This window comes from Arabidopsis thaliana, chromosome 5, assembly GCF_000001735.4.
Source record: "Arabidopsis thaliana chromosome 5, partial sequence".
NCBI classification, from domain to species: Eukaryota; Viridiplantae; Streptophyta; class Magnoliopsida; order Brassicales; family Brassicaceae; genus Arabidopsis; species Arabidopsis thaliana.
The window spans coordinates 17,084,140-17,100,236 of record NC_003076.8 but is presented as its reverse complement, the minus strand read 5'-3'; the positions used below and the strand labels follow the sequence as shown (position 1 = coordinate 17,100,236).

Sequence of the window (16,097 nt, the reverse complement as noted above, 5' to 3'; positions counted from 1 at the left end):
CCATTAATTTATCAAATGATTTTGGTATAGAATCAACTTATAATCATGGATCAAGTCGTGGAATAACATATGCTCAAGGGATGGAGCTAAAAGTGCAGTCTACCAAACCTCAAGTGTTTGTAACTTTGTATAAGCTAGGCCTCCGATTATTAACTGAATCGGTTTTTCTGGATCAAACCAAACTGAGATTTGGGGTTTGGTTAACCGTCCGGTTTATAAGAGTCAGCCAGTCAGTTAGATTTTGAAATAAGGTCGGATAACAGTTTGGTTTGGTTTATCGAACCAAACGGTTAACCATTTGTTTAAAATTTTCCAATTTAATAATTTTACGGATATTTTACGTAATGATATCAAAAATTCTTCAAAACACTACGTGAACCAAAAAAAAACTATTCAAATATTTTTAAAGTCTCAAATGCTTGTATAAACTATTGATAGTACATTTTCAGGATATATTATAAGAAGAGGAATATTAAACAAAGAAACAAAAATACAAAACAGAGCAACAAGCTCGATAAAATATGAGAATAAATAGTACCAACTTTTACACAACAAAAACATTACCAATTTTTTAATATGTCAGAAAAAATAAAAAAAGTACCAACTTTATAAAATGAAGGAAAAAAGAGTCAAAGCACGTGGCTAAATGAATCGGCCGGTGGCCAGAGTCTCCAATAGATCTCTTTAATAACTGCGTGGTCTGAAAAAGGAATCTTCCTTCCACGGCCACTAAATTCACTATTTTCATTCACATTTATTATTTTCCTTTATAAATACAAATTCATTTCTACACAATAATCATTCAATACACATAATTTACTTCTTTCTTTATAACTACCATATTCTCAATCACAACACTCGCCACTGTTTCGAATAGATGGCTTCTATTTCAACCCCTTTTCCGATTTCTCTCCACCCAAAAACCGTACGATCAAAGCCGTTGAAATTCCGAGTTTTGACCCGTCCGATCAAAGCTTCCGGGTCAGAAACTCCTGATCTAACCGTAGCGACACGAACCGGATCCAAAGATCTCCCGATCCGAAACATACCGGGAAACTACGGTTTACCAATCGTAGGACCAATCAAAGACCGTTGGGATTACTTTTACGACCAAGGAGCTGAAGAGTTCTTCAAATCACGAATCCGTAAATACAACTCCACGGTGTACAGAGTCAACATGCCACCGGGAGCTTTTATCGCCGAGAATCCACAAGTCGTGGCTTTACTCGACGGTAAAAGCTTCCCGGTTTTATTCGATGTCGATAAAGTCGAAAAGAAAGATCTTTTCACCGGTACTTACATGCCGTCAACGGAACTAACCGGAGGCTACCGTATCCTCTCGTACCTCGATCCATCGGAGCCTAAACACGAAAAGCTCAAAAATCTCCTTTTCTTCCTCCTCAAGTCATCTCGAAACCGGATCTTCCCTGAGTTTCAAGCTACTTACTCCGAGCTTTTCGATTCTTTGGAGAAAGAGCTTTCCCTTAAAGGGAAAGCGGATTTCGGCGGTTCCAGCGACGGAACCGCCTTTAATTTCTTGGCTCGAGCTTTCTACGGGACGAATCCCGCAGATACAAAGCTCAAAGCCGACGCTCCGGGTTTGATCACTAAATGGGTTTTATTCAATCTCCATCCATTACTCTCTATTGGTTTACCGAGAGTTATAGAAGAACCTCTCATCCATACATTTAGTCTACCACCGGCGTTAGTCAAATCTGATTACCAGAGACTCTACGAGTTTTTCTTAGAATCCGCCGGTGAGATTCTCGTTGAAGCCGATAAATTGGGTATCTCACGAGAAGAAGCTACTCACAATCTTCTCTTCGCCACGTGCTTCAACACGTGGGGTGGGATGAAGATTTTGTTTCCGAATATGGTTAAACGTATCGGGCGGGCGGGTCATCAAGTTCATAACCGATTAGCGGAGGAGATTAGATCTGTGATTAAATCCAACGGCGGAGAACTCACGATGGGAGCGATTGAGAAAATGGAGTTAACCAAATCAGTGGTTTACGAATGTCTCCGGTTTGAACCACCGGTTACGGCTCAATACGGTAGAGCGAAGAAGGATCTGGTTATCGAAAGCCACGACGCGGCGTTTAAAGTCAAAGCCGGTGAAATGCTTTACGGTTATCAACCGTTGGCGACGAGAGATCCGAAGATTTTTGATCGGGCGGATGAGTTTGTGCCGGAGAGATTCGTCGGAGAAGAAGGAGAGAAGCTTTTGAGGCATGTGTTGTGGTCGAATGGACCGGAGACGGAGACTCCGACGGTGGGGAATAAACAATGCGCCGGTAAGGATTTTGTTGTTTTGGTGGCGAGGTTGTTTGTGATTGAGATTTTCCGGCGATATGATTCGTTTGATATTGAGGTTGGTACGTCGCCGTTAGGAAGCTCCGTTAATTTCTCGTCGTTAAGGAAAGCTAGCTTTTAGGAGCCAAGGGTAAATTTGTAATTGTATATGTTCGCACCTGTGTAGTCCATCTGTTTTCTTGTTCCAGTTTCGTGAATTTTGAGAAAATGTTGTATAATCTGTTGCTGCTCTACATGTTCGTTTTTTTGTCATAATATTAAAGTTCAAGCTGGTAATAAGTATTTACAAATCTGTGAGATAATTTCAAATACACAAGAGCATATTCTTTATAAAAAAAGCACGAGTTTTTTACACTCAAATATTTTTTGAGCCTGTGAATAATAGGGTTTTTTTAACCATTGTTTTTATTTTGTTAGTGACGAAACAAAATAACAAAAATATCACCGTTAAAGTTTGATTATGAGATGTTATAAAAGAGTGTATTTTCCTGCATACCAAAATAATTCTTGTACTTTTATAAAACCGAATGTTTCCGTTTATATAGTGCAATAATTTTTTAGAATATTTGTTTTAATAATACCCATACACAATTTTCTGTTTTAAGCCTTTTATGTATTATCGTCAGCTTTCTTAATGAAGATAATAAAAGAAATCTTCTGAAAGATGGTTAGATGGGGCTGGTAATTTGGAGTTTTGCTTATCTCTCTCTGGTTAAGTCTCTTTCCTTGCGTTGTGTGGAGCCTATGTCTATCTCTCGGTGACGACTGATGAGTGTCTAGAAGTGATAGAGTCTAGGGATCCTTATTACAAAAAGACTACTTGGAGAGAAGTTTGTTGGGACCATGTTCTAAGAGATTCATCATACGGATGTTCCACTATCATTTGTGCACCAGATTTTTTTGTTTATTTTATCAGCCTTCCTCTAGGTCGAATGGTCAGTTTATTAACATACATTTTATCTGCCTCCCTCTTGATTATCATTGGTCATCTCAAACTATTTATAGGCCCTAAAATAAAACAAAATTTGGCTAAAATATTGTGGATATATCCAGTGCAATTCTACACACTTTGCACTTGCTTAAAGCCGGGCATTTGTATATAGACCGTTTCCTCTTGTAAACTATTCAAATGCTTTACACATGCCAAATGAAGACATCCACACGGTTTGATTGGAGATTGTTTCCATTAGCTTTAGATATTTGAACGAAAAAATATCCCTTTATTAACCATCTCATGATTACGACTCCTTTTGAAGTGAAGAGATCATGGACTGGTGGAGATACAACTAATTTTGGTTTCACTCTTCACTAACATCGGAAACAATTGTATAAGAACATAATCATGTTCACTCGAAAAAAGAAGATTACCACGACCTTTAAAAAAAAAAAAGATTATCATGACCTAAGAAAAAAAATGATTATCATCATGACCCTCACGTAGACAGCCTTAGCTTTCCGTTTCTTCTCATCCTTCTTATTCTAAAATGATTTAAATTGAACGAGTTAAGTTGAAATTGGTTTGGAAAGTTTATTAATTTTAAGAAATTTATGTAACAAACTAAAAAGGATATAATACAATTGTTATCTAAATTTTAAATTTCAACGTGATCGGAGAACTGAAAAAAAATGAGGAAGAAGCTAAAAAAAAGTAAATTGACCATAGAGGGTAATTATATTTTGTGTTAAAAAGATAAAGATATTTATGTTTAACTCACTTCAATGAGCATACTTAATATTAGCTGTATTTGTGTTAAAATTAATGGGCTCTACAAGAGTACAAGGTGATGAACAAAGAATGAAGATGAACATTATCGAGAGAAATGCTAAGATCTTAATACCAATATGTTTTTGTTTTGGGCCTCATAAGTTGCTTAGCCCAGAAACTCCTTTCTCCTTTTGTAAACACATAAGCCCATAAGAGCCCATTCTCTGCATAAACCGGATTGACCCAAATCACACTTAGCCATAAACGACTCTCGAGAAATTTTCAATTAGGTTCATCACCTCATGTGAGTCTTGAAACCAAGATGATCTCGGAATAGAGGAGGAACAATTGTTTGGTTGATGTGTTGAATCTGTTAGACAAAATGCTGTGAAAGATGGTAGCATAAAGTGTGTAGATATGGATATCGCAGTGACGTGGTTCGATGAAATGCCTGAAAGAAGTGTGGTTTCGTGGAGAGTGATGGTGACTGGGTACTTTAGGACGGGTAAGGTTGTTCAAGCAGGACCTGTAAGAGATACTGCGGTAATAGACTAGAGTTGGTTTGTAATCTTTGATTTCGGTTAAGTGTAAACCAAACATTAAACCGAGATACTCTATCATATAAAGAGTATCTGTGTAACAAAATCATTAAGTTGAATAACATAATATTTTCATCTTCTTCGATTCTCTCTGTTGCTATTATGGTATCAGAGCAATGGATCACAAAGATCCGTCCGATTCAACCTAATCTCTGTGTTTCTTCAAGTTTTTGGATCTTCCGATCTTGTTGATTCTTCTCTTCTTCGTTCAATTTCTGGAAATTTCAGTTGTTTCAAGGTTCTTTTTTGGTCTTGCGATGGTTGCCGTTGATAAATTGCGGCGTCGTACTAGAAGATCGAGCAAAAATTCAGCTGAGAAAACTCCAGATCGTGTTCAAACTTCACCAGATCCACCGATTTCACCTCCGATTCAACAAAATCTCAACAAAAGACCATCGATGTATCCTTTTCCACAGTTCGATTTCTCGGATGCTCACTACTCGCCTTTCGCGCTCTCAAATGGTGACAGTCCAGGGAATACTCTTGTTTCTGAGGTACTTGATGGAACTAATTTCTCCTCTTGGAAGATTGCGATGTTTGTTTCTCTATATGCTAAGAATAAGATTGCGTTTGTTGATGGAACCTTACCAAGACCTCCTGAATCTGATCCTAGCTTTAGAGTTTGGTCACGATGCAACAGTATGGTTAAATCTTGGATTCTGAATTCTGTCACGAAGCAAATCTATAAGAGCATTCTTCGATTCAATGATGCTGCAGAAATCTGGAAAGATTTGGATACTAGATTTCACATTACAAATTTACCAAGATCTTATCAGTTAACTCAGCAGATTTGGTCACTTCAACAAGGAACGATGTCTCTTTCTGATTACTACACTGCATTAAAGACTTTATGGGATGATTTGGATGGAGCTAGCTGTGTTAGTACCTGCAAGAATTGTACCTGTTGTATTGCTACTGCCTCAATGATTGAACATTCTAAGATTGTTAAGTTTCTCTCAGGGTTAAATGAATCTTACTCAACCATAAGGAGTCAGATCATTATGAAGAAAACGATACCAGACCTTGCTGAGATTTACAACCTATTGGATCAAGATCACAGTCAACGTAACATTGTAACAATGCCTACTAATGCTTCTACTTTCAACGTCTCAGCTCCTCAAAGTGATCAGTTTGCAGTGAATCTTGCCAAGTCCTTTGGTACTCAGCCTAAACCGAAAGTTCAATGCTCTCACTGTGGTTATACTGGACACAATGCTGATACTTGCTACAAGATACATGGATATCCAGTTGGTTTTAAGCATAAGGACAAGAAGACTGTCACACCATCAGAGAAACCAAAATCAGTTGTTGCTAATTTAGCCTTGACTGATGGTAAGGTGTCAGTTACTCAAGGAATTGGACCAGATGGAATTGTAGAGCTAGTGGGAAGTATGTCTAAGAGTCAGATACAGGACGTGATAGCCTATTTCAGTACTCAGCTTCATAATCCTGCAAAACCGATCACTGTTGCTTCTTTTGCGAGCACGAATAATGACAATGGCTCTACTTTCACTGGTATCTCTTTTTCACCCTCAACTTTACGGTTACTTTGTTCTTTGACATCCTCTAAGAAAGTGTTATCACTGAATACCTGGATCATAGATAGTGGTGCTACTCATCATGTTTCTTATGATAGAAACTTGTTTGAAAGCCTATCTGATGGTTTGAGTAATGAAGTAACATTACCTACAGGATCAAATGTCAAAATTGCTGGCATTGGAGTGATCAAGTTGAACTCTAATTTAACATTGAAAAATGTTTTATACATTCCAGAGTTTCGACTTAATCTTCTAAGTGTTAGTCAGCAGACAAAAGATATGAAGTGTAAGATCTATTTTGATGAGGATTGCTGTGTGATTCAGGATCCTATCAAAGAGCAGAAGATTGGAAGAGGTAATCAGATTGGAGGATTATATGTCTTAGACACTAGTTCTGTTGAATGTACTAGTGTAGATATTAACTCATCTGTTACAGAGAAACAGTATTGTAATGCTGTTGTAGACAGTGCATTATGGCACAGTAGACTAGGACATCCATCCTATGAGAAAAATGATGTTCTACATGATGTACTTGGATTACCAAAAAGGAATAAAGAAGATTTGGTTCATTGTTCTATTTGTCAAAAGGCTAAACAGAAACATCTCTCCTTTCCTTCCAAGAACAACATGTCTGAAAATAAGTTTGATTTGATACATATAGACACTTGGGGTCCGTTTGCAACTCCAACTACTGAAGGTTACAAGTATTTCCTAACAATAGTGGATGATTACAGTCGGGCTACATGGGTTTATTTGATGAAAGCTAAGAATGATGTGCTACAGATATTTCCGGATTTTCTAAAGATGGTTGAAACTCAATATGGCACTTTGGTGAAAGCAGTCAGGTCAGACAATGCTCCTGAGTTGCGTTTTGAGGCATTATACCAAGCTAAAGGTATTATTTCCTATCATTCATGCCCTGAGACACCACAACAAAATTCAGTAGTGGAGAGGAAGCATCAACACATACTGAATGTGGCTAGAGCTTTGATGTTTGAAGCTAATATGCCATTGGAATTTTGGGGAGACTGCATTTTATCTGCAGTGTTTTTGATTAATAGGCTGCCTACACCTCTTCTATCCAACAAGTCACCATTTGAGTTGCTTCATTTGAAGGTACCGGATTATACTTCTTTGAAAGTATTTGGATGTCTGTGCTATGAATCTACAAGTCCTCAACAGAGACATAAGTTTGCACCAAGAGCACGAGCTTGTGTTTTTCTGGGCTATCCTTCGGGTTATAAAGGTTACAAGCTTCTGGACTTGGAAACCAATACGATTCATATCTCTAGACACGTTGTGTTCTATGAAACCGTGTTTCCTTTTACGGATAAAACAATCATTCCTCGAGATGTGTTTGATTTAGTTGATCCAGTTCATGAGAATATTGAGAATCCTCCTTCTACATCAGAATCTGCACCTAAAGTGTCTTCTAAACGAGAATCAAGACCTCCGGGTTATCTTCAGGACTACTTTTGTAATGCAGTTCCAGATGTGACAAAAGATGTGAGGTATCCTCTTAATGCCTATATTAATTACACTCAACTCTCTGAGGAATTTACTGCATATATATGTGCTGTGAATAAGTATCCAGAACCATGTACTTATGCTCAAGCTAAGAAGATTAAAGAATGGCTTGATGCAATGGAGATTGAGATAGATGCTCTGGAAAGTACTAATACTTGGTCAGTTTGTTCGTTACCTCAAGGAAAGAAACCAATAGGCTGTAAATGGGTTTTTAAAGTTAAGCTCAATGCTGATGGGAGTCTTGAGAGGTTTAAGGCAAGGTTGGTTGCTAAAGGTTACACACAAAGAGAAGGCTTGGATTATTATGACACTTTTTCTCCAGTGGCAAAAATGACAACAGTGAAAACATTATTATCTGTTGCAGCCATCAAGGAATGGAGTCTCCATCAATTAGACATATCCAATGCTTTTCTAAATGGCGATTTAAAAGAGGAAATCTACATGACCTTACCTCCAGGATACTCTATGAAACAGGGAGGAGTTTTGCCTCAGAATCCTGTTTTGAAGCTGCAGAAGTCTCTTTATGGTCTGAAGCAAGCCTCAAGACAGTGGTATTTGAAGTTCAGCTCTACTCTAAAGAAGCTTGGATTCAAGAAATCTCATGCGGATCACACTCTATTCACGCGTATTTCAGGTAAAGCTTACATTGCTCTCCTTGTTTACGTAGATGACATTGTTATTGCGGGAAATAATGATGAGAATATAGAAGAATTGAAGAAAGATTTAGCCAAAGCTTTTAAGCTTAGAGACTTAGGTCCTATGAAGTACTTTCTAGGCCTGGAGATTGCTAGAACAAAAGAAGGCATTTCTGTGTGTCAAAGGAAGTATACAATGGAATTGTTGGAGGATACAGGCTTATTAGGTTGCAGACCATCGACCATTCCGATGGAACCAAGTCTGAAACTAAGTCAACACAATGATGAACATGTGATTGATAATCCAGAAGTCTATCGCAGATTAGTTGGGAAGTTGATGTATTTGACAATCACTAGACCTGATATAACCTATGCGATTAACAGACTATGTCAATTCTCTTCATCTCCTAAAAATTCACATTTGAAAGCAGCTCAGAAGGTTGTTCACTATTTGAAAGGCACGATTGGTTTGGGTTTGTTTTACTCATCAAAATCTGATCTGTGTCTCAAGGCATACACTGATGCAGACTGGGGTTCTTGTGTTGATTCCAGGAGATCTACTTCAGGTATTTGTATGTTCCTTGGTGATTCCCTGATTTCGTGGAAATCTAAAAAGCAGAATATGGCTTCAAGTTCTTCTGCTGAATCTGAGTATAGAGCAATGGCTATGGGAAGTCGTGAGATTGCTTGGCTTGTGAAGTTACTTGCAGAGTTTCAGGTTAAACAAACTAAGCCTGTTCCTTTGTTCTGTGATTCCACTGCTGCCATTCATATTGCAAACAATGCCGTTTTCCATGAGCGTACTAAACACATAGAAAACGATTGCCACATTACTCGGGACAGGATTGAGCAAGGAATGTTGAAGACTATGCATGTGGATACTACAAGTCAACTTGCAGATGTCTTGACGAAGCCCTTGTTTCCTACTCTGTTTAATTCTCTTATTGGCAAGATGAGTCTTCTTTCTATATACGGCTCATCTTGAGGGAGGATAATAGACTAGAGTTGGTTTGTAATCTTTGATTTCGGTTAAGTGTAAACCAAACATTAAACCGAGATACTCTATCATATAAAGAGTATCGGTGTAACAGAATCATTAAGTTGAATAACAGAATATTTTCATCTTCTTCGATTCTCTCTGTTGCTATTATGCGGCGTGGAACTGGAATACGATGCTTCCTTATTTTTTCAGTTTGGTAAAGGTAGACAATAATTAATGTTATGTGGGTTAGACCAGAATGCAAGTAGCGGAGAAGCTCTTGATTTGTTCAAGAGTCGAAAAAATTCGACCTCAAGAACATTCACTTATTTACACAAAGTTCATGACTTCATCATCAAGTTAGGGTTTTATTTATTTAATGAAGTATGTCCCTACTTCGCTCATAACGTTTTATGCAACCTTCATAAAGAACAGAGGATTCACGTAAGGTGTTTAACGAGAAGGTTCATGAACAAGTTGCTGTGTGTACTGCTCTATTGTTAGGGTATACATAGTCTTGAACAGAAAGATTCGATGTTACACTTGTATGGAAGATATATATCTTGGATAGATGCTGGGGGAAAAGAAGCGGAAGAGCTTGTCGGGATCTTGCTTGCGAAACAGAATAAACTGGTTTGGTTGGCTTTACTAAGTACTTTTACTTGTAGGATGCATAATGCATTCTAAGGTAGTAGACAGAGGTTAGAAAGCTGCTTTAGGCATTTTTAATCTGGACTCGAAACTCTGCTTATGGATCTGATTTACGTGATGTTAAAGATGAACAGAAGGAAGAGATGTATTAGGACGTACGTGCGATCGTTTTTAAGGGATCCTAGTCGGTTTCATCATTTCAAGAATGAGATGTTTCATGTGTGAATTATTGGTAGACAAGTACTTGAGAAAGTTCCATGGTGGGTCCAAAAATCTGACCTTACAAAACAAATTAGATATTGGGAAATTTTCATTTAAAACTATTTTACCATATATCGAAATAATTTTACAATTAAATGAACACTTTAAGTAAATTAAATGAAAATTATATTATGTCTTTACATGCATAACTGTAAATCCATATTATGTATTAAATTTAAGAAATTACTTTAGAAAAAACAACCAAACCTTAAATTATGAAGAGCAAATAAAGATTACAATTTTCTATGCAAATATGATATCCATTCCTAGTAATAACAAATATGATGAAATACTAGAAATAGAAAGACATTTATGCATTTTTTAAAATAAAATAAGTTGGAAAAGAGATATTAGAAAAAATAAAATCATAAACAAGGTCTTATTTTACGATCACAAGATGTTGAAAAATTTGATCGTCCCATCGCGACGGATCATATCTTCTGTTTTGATATTTTAAGACTGTCCATAAACTTACGATATCGTTTTTTATTTCTTGCACGAAATCTTTGGTCTCTTTCTTTGTCCGTCTCATTATTGTAGTGAGATAACATATGTGCAGCAAATTTTTGAGAAGTATCAAACACACCGTTACACCTGGGACATGTATATGGACCGTATTTCGTATACGGTAGACTATGTGTACGACCATCATATTGATAAGCATCGATTTTCTCATCTTCTTGAGAATCATAAGAATTAGATTTTTCAAACAGATTGGTTGGTTCGGAAATTTTCTTCAAGGATCGACCATCTTGGAAAACATGGTTGTGCTTTGATGACGAGAAAATAATGTCTAAATGTTGACGATCAGCTGAATCCTGGTGCGGAAAGACGATATTAAGAGGGGTAGGATTCAAAATCTCGCATTGCCTATTAAATTTTTTTGGAAGATGAGATTTAGGATTCCAAATATTTCTAAAATCTATGGCACGTTTGACACGACCAATATCATAGTGAACAGTGTCAAATATATTGGAAGGAACAATAGTAGTATACTTATTTGTGATGGTTTGAGTGAAAGATACTTGAGTAAAATGAGAATGATCTTTAGTAGAGAAATAATCAGCACGGGAAACAGAATCATAATTTCTTTTCAGCATATGATAAGTCATATGTGAATTATTAAACCCAACAGAAGATGAAGAGATATGTGAATTTTGATAAGAAGAGAAAGAAGGAGGAGAAGAAAACAAATCTCTATGATTCATGCGATCAGATGTAATGAACATGGATCGAACCATTCGAGAGTTGTGATTCATTTCGATGGGAAGCGATTCACGATGGTTTGTGGTATCACCACCATAAATATTGAACCTATTTGGGATGGAAGACATTTTGTAGCTCTAAGTGTATCTAAATTATTTCCCTATGTATCCTTTTATATATTTTTGAAGTGCAAAAAAGGTAATATATTGAAATTCATGAATTCAAAGTCAATATATTTGTTATTTAGTTAATTTCAAATCTGGCACGTTATTGATTACTTTGAATAACTTTTTTGGCGGGTTATTAATCTTTGTTGACTAGTTAGTTATATTTAAGTATATAGTATGTTTTGAATTGTACATTCTTTCCTAAAAAATTAGAAGATGTATTTGTAATGTTGACTTCAATCTTTTAAAGCTTGTTTGATTTTGAACACAAAGTTTTGAGTTTAAATTTTTTTAACGGATAATTAGGTCAAAGTTTTTAAAATATTAGTGTTCTTTCTTTACATCTTTAACTGACTTTTTTGCTCTCTTTAAACTTCTATTTTTCTTAAATTATATTTTTAAGAAGCTTTAAAATTGTTGTTTTTTTTGTTGATTAATTTAAGCATTTTTAAAATTTAACCAAATCAATTTTATCTCATTTAATAATGAACAGTGCTTGGCTTCATCCCTTTTTATTCCCGCCAATCAGAGTCTGTCATCTAATAAATAAATAAGTAAATATTTAATTATAAAATAAATTCACTCTAACCACTCTTTTATAAATACAAACCGATATATAATTTCGTCCGATTACAAAATTTAAATTTTTTTTTTTGTAAACCCAAACCAATATTTAACCTTGTTTAATATTAAAATCTAACTCTAACCGTTATTTCCAAATCCAAAATAATATTTAACTTCGTTTAATTGTAAAATCTAAACCTGTTTATAAATTTAATTGTTTAAACCTAAACCGATAATTAATCTCGTTTAATTAAAAAATATAATCTTAATTCTTTTTTTTAAATTTAAACCGACATTTAACATCGTTTAATTATAACATTTAAACCTTAACTGTTATATGTTTAGATGGAGATACATTTCTCATTGTTTTAAATACCACAAATAACTCATAATTTATAAGAGTGAAATTGTGATGGAAACCTAGAAGCTAAATTTTTGAATATTAAATTATTAATAGATCGATAACTGAACTTGATTAAATATGACTATAACATATAAGAGCAACCCCATTGATAGTTCCTAACATAAGTTTCTTAGTTTAGAGAGAGAAAATATATTAATAAAAAATGTGTGAGTTTCTTATATATTGAAGAAATCTTCTCCAAAGTAGGTCAAAATACCTTATATAAGAAATTTTGAAGAGAGTTTCTTCACTATTCAAGAAAGCTACATAATTTTTATTAATATATTTTCTTTCTCTAAAACTAAGAAACTTAGTTAAAACAAAACCTTATTGGAGTTGCTCTAACATGACAGTTTGTGCGTGTTTTGTTGTTATTTCATCCTCTAGATTTATAGGTATATTTCTATTATTTAGAATCACAATTTAACATCCACAATTTTACCAATTGATGCTAAAGTCTCTAAAATCTTTACAAATAAAGTCTCTGCATCAAAAATTTCATACAATCAAAATCTCTATAGTGAAAAATAGACGATTTAAAATTAGTTTAATATGTGTTTATAAAAATAGATTCCATCATAAAAACTACGGTAAGTTGTTTTAACAGGTTTGATCTCAAATATTTGGTAAAACTTACTCATCGTTCTCGCTTTTGTCTCTAACATATAGTGTCTATTTTACCACATATGTCATCATCTCATATAACTAAACATTTTACCACATATAAAACTAATTTAAATAAATAAATATGAAAATAACTACCGATAAATTCTATATGGGAATGTGACACGTTTAGACACTTTTAGAGAATTTTATTCCTTTTGAGGCACTTGTCAGGGATGAAGCACTTTTCCAACTTTTTCATTAAACTTTTGACCAATTTACCCCTGAAAATTAAAAAATTATAATTAAAAAAAAAGTTTCATCTCTCCACGTTCCTTTTTTTTCCTTCTTCTTCGTCGCTTCTTCTTTTCTCTCTCTCTCTCTTTCTCTCTCTTCTCATTATTACTTTTTTTTCTTTCCTTGCAAAATCAAACATTTAAGAGTTTATCAAAATCAAACATTTGAGAGTTTATGGAAAACCCAAGTTGGCAAATTCCAGTATTAAATTTCATATCCATTTGATCGCCTTGTTTGGTACAATTTGATTCTTTCTTGATAAATTGATGTTTCATTGAACGTCTAACCTTAAAAGCATATTCTTTTGCTTATGAGAATCACTTATTTCCACATGGTTACGTTTACGTGGACAAGTTATCATGGAGACAAACTAGCATAATTTTTTATCTTCTCTGTCTTCCATGTTTTTTTTTTTCATCATTTTTATTTTCTTTTTCAAAATCATCAATCATGGTGGTTCTCTATAATTCTTACAAATCATAGAAATTCTGAGATTATCTCAAAATTCTCTATCATAACTTAAAAACGAAGAATATATTAAGAATCAACAACAGAACATTGCTGCTACAATTGATCTTCTTACACGCTTTATATACTTAAACTTGAGTACTTGGACACTCATCAATGGACAACTATGCTTCAGATGTGAGTTACTAGATGACCACTTGGACTAGAGTGCTTGGACACTTATCAATGGACAACTATGCTTCAAATGTGAGTTAATAGATGACCATTTGGACTTGAATGCTTGGACACTCATCAATGGACAACTATGCCTCAGATGAAGTTACATCGACAATGGCCTTTTTGCTGCTACTCGCGTTCTCAACATCACGAACCGTTTCAAGCCCAGATTGCTTAGAAGGTAACTGATCATGGTTAACATCCTCACTTTTCATTGTAATCGATGACAGAGATTCCTTAATCAAGGAGAGAAATAAATGGAACCAAATCAAATAATTGTTGAGAGACAGGGAAGATGATGATAAATCATATGAAATTGGGTTTTTAGTTTTGATTTGGAATATTGAGATTCCCGTAAAAAATTGGTTTTGATTTTGGAAAGAGAGAGAAATAAAGACGATGGAGAAAAGAGTTGAGAGAGAAAATGAGGAGAAAGCGTTGTAGTTCAGAGGGCAATTTAGGAATTTTGATTTGGTAAAGTGCCTTCTCCTTTCAAAGTGCCTATTTGTGGCTAAAGTTTCAAAATAGTGTCTCTACGTGTAATATTCTCATTCTATATATGAGAATTGTAATACTTATTTAAGATTCGTAAGGAGATCAAATCTAAATTTTGAACTATTAGGAATAGAAAGTGAAATAGGATGAAAAAGAAAAATTGTAGACATTTGGTATCGTCTAAACAAGTGGGTTGAATATTGTCTAGACCCGGATTCAAAGACACTTCAAATACCTTTTAATTTTTTTTGGAATAACTAAGAAGTTGTGGGCCTAGGCCTGTACATCCATTTAGGTCGGCGAGAAGAGCATTTTATATAGTCCCCTCCCAAAAAACCATACCTTCAGAATTTTCTTTTTCAAAAACAAAAAAAAAAACTATAAACACAGATTATAACCAATAAACATGCCAATTCATTACGTTTTGTCGTTTTAATATATGTTTTTAGAGAAAAGCGATGAGATGAAAAACATGATTCGAAGGATATGTTTCGTGATCCTGAAACGAAACAATTAAGTGCATTTGGAATCCTAACCCAATTTGTTTGTCTGATCAGCGAATTCAGGAAATCACCAATTGGTATTAGCTCTTACCCAATTCAACATCGAACCATGAATATTTGGCTTTTTCTTTGCCATGTGTGTTGTGAACACGTCGAATTTGTGTTGATACTTTTGAAAACATTAGTGTTATGTTATGAGGCTTAAAATATTTTAATATATAGTTGTTCCCTATGTATATAATGTAAATTTCGATTCAACATCTCAACCAGCTTTGACAACATGCCGAATAAAAGTTCACATTCTTGTAATTTATTTTATTAAATTTATTAGTATTTTTATTATAAATGTGATCCATTAATCATTAATACACTTCGAATAAAATTTAAAAAATACAAGGATGACTGCAGGAGCAGGTTTCGGTTTTCTTCTTCTTCTGAATCGTAAGGTTTGCATCTTTGAAGTGCATTGGCCGGTTCCATCCTTATACTTTTGTTTGCATGCATCGTTACAATTACCACAATTTACTCCAGCCAATTCAGTACTACAATATGTGACTCCTTCCATCTCTTTCACCATCATCCCTACAAAACATATATTTTGAAACGTAAATATCATTTCCCAGTTTAAAGAAAACAAAATGTATTAAAAATATATGCTTTTAAAATAGGTTTAGAGAATGGTAAAACAAACCTAGAATAAGGATGACGAAGACAGCAAAAATGGTGCATTTAGTCATTTTTAATGAAAAACTTAGTTTTCAATATATAAAAACACTGATAGTAGTGGTAGAGCCGTAGAGGATTGAAATATATATATACCATCAGCTTCCAGTTTAAAGAAAACACGAAAGTACGTGGCGTTGTAATGGGAGGATCCTACGGAAAGAAAAATGGTATAGATTTAGATAGATCCAAATGTAATGGGAGGATCCAGAATTATTATTGAAAGCATAAAATTAACTAAATT

At 34.7% G+C, this 16,097-nt stretch overlaps 2 protein-coding genes, 2 long non-coding RNA genes and 1 pseudogene across 5 annotated transcripts; 3 read left to right on the top strand and 2 right to left on the bottom strand.

The window, feature by feature from the left end:
• Nucleotides 1–641: 641 nt before the first annotated feature.
• AOS (allene oxide synthase) lies at nt 642–2,673 on the top strand. The gene has a single exon (NM_123629.4). It carries the CDS (start codon nt 878–880, stop codon nt 2,432–2,434), a length of 1,557 nt encoding a protein of 518 aa, NP_199079.1. The 5' UTR covers nt 642–877; the 3' UTR covers nt 2,435–2,673.
• Nucleotides 2,674–4,435: 1,762 nt separating this feature from the next.
• AT5G42645 lies at nt 4,436–9,299 on the top strand (annotated as a pseudogene; the record flags this gene model as incomplete). Its single annotated transcript has 1 exon — nt 4,436–9,299.
• A 1,340-nt stretch (nt 9,300–10,639) lies between these two features.
• AT5G42640 (C2H2 and C2HC zinc fingers superfamily protein) lies at nt 10,640–11,542 on the bottom strand (the record flags this gene model as incomplete). The annotated part of the gene is made up of 1 exon (NM_123628.1): nt 10,640–11,542. One exon carries the CDS (start codon nt 11,540–11,542, stop codon nt 10,640–10,642), a length of 903 nt encoding a protein of 300 aa, NP_199078.1.
• A 3,940-nt stretch (nt 11,543–15,482) lies between these two features.
• Nucleotides 15,483–16,063, bottom strand: AT5G06345. The gene is made up of 2 exons (NR_142910.1): nt 15,949–16,063; nt 15,483–15,709 (listed from the first exon to the last, which is right to left on the bottom strand). It is a non-coding gene; the product is annotated as an other RNA (long non-coding RNA).
• AT5G06365 lies at nt 15,550–15,788 on the top strand. The gene has a single exon (NR_142911.1). It is a non-coding gene; the product is annotated as an other RNA (long non-coding RNA).
• Nucleotides 16,064–16,097: the final 34 nt, after the last annotated feature.

Excerpts from the sequence above, each read along its gene's own strand:
- AOS (NM_123629.4), top strand. The coding sequence starts at position 878 with ATGGCTTCTATTTCAACCCCTTTTCCGATTTCTCTCCACCCAAAAACC.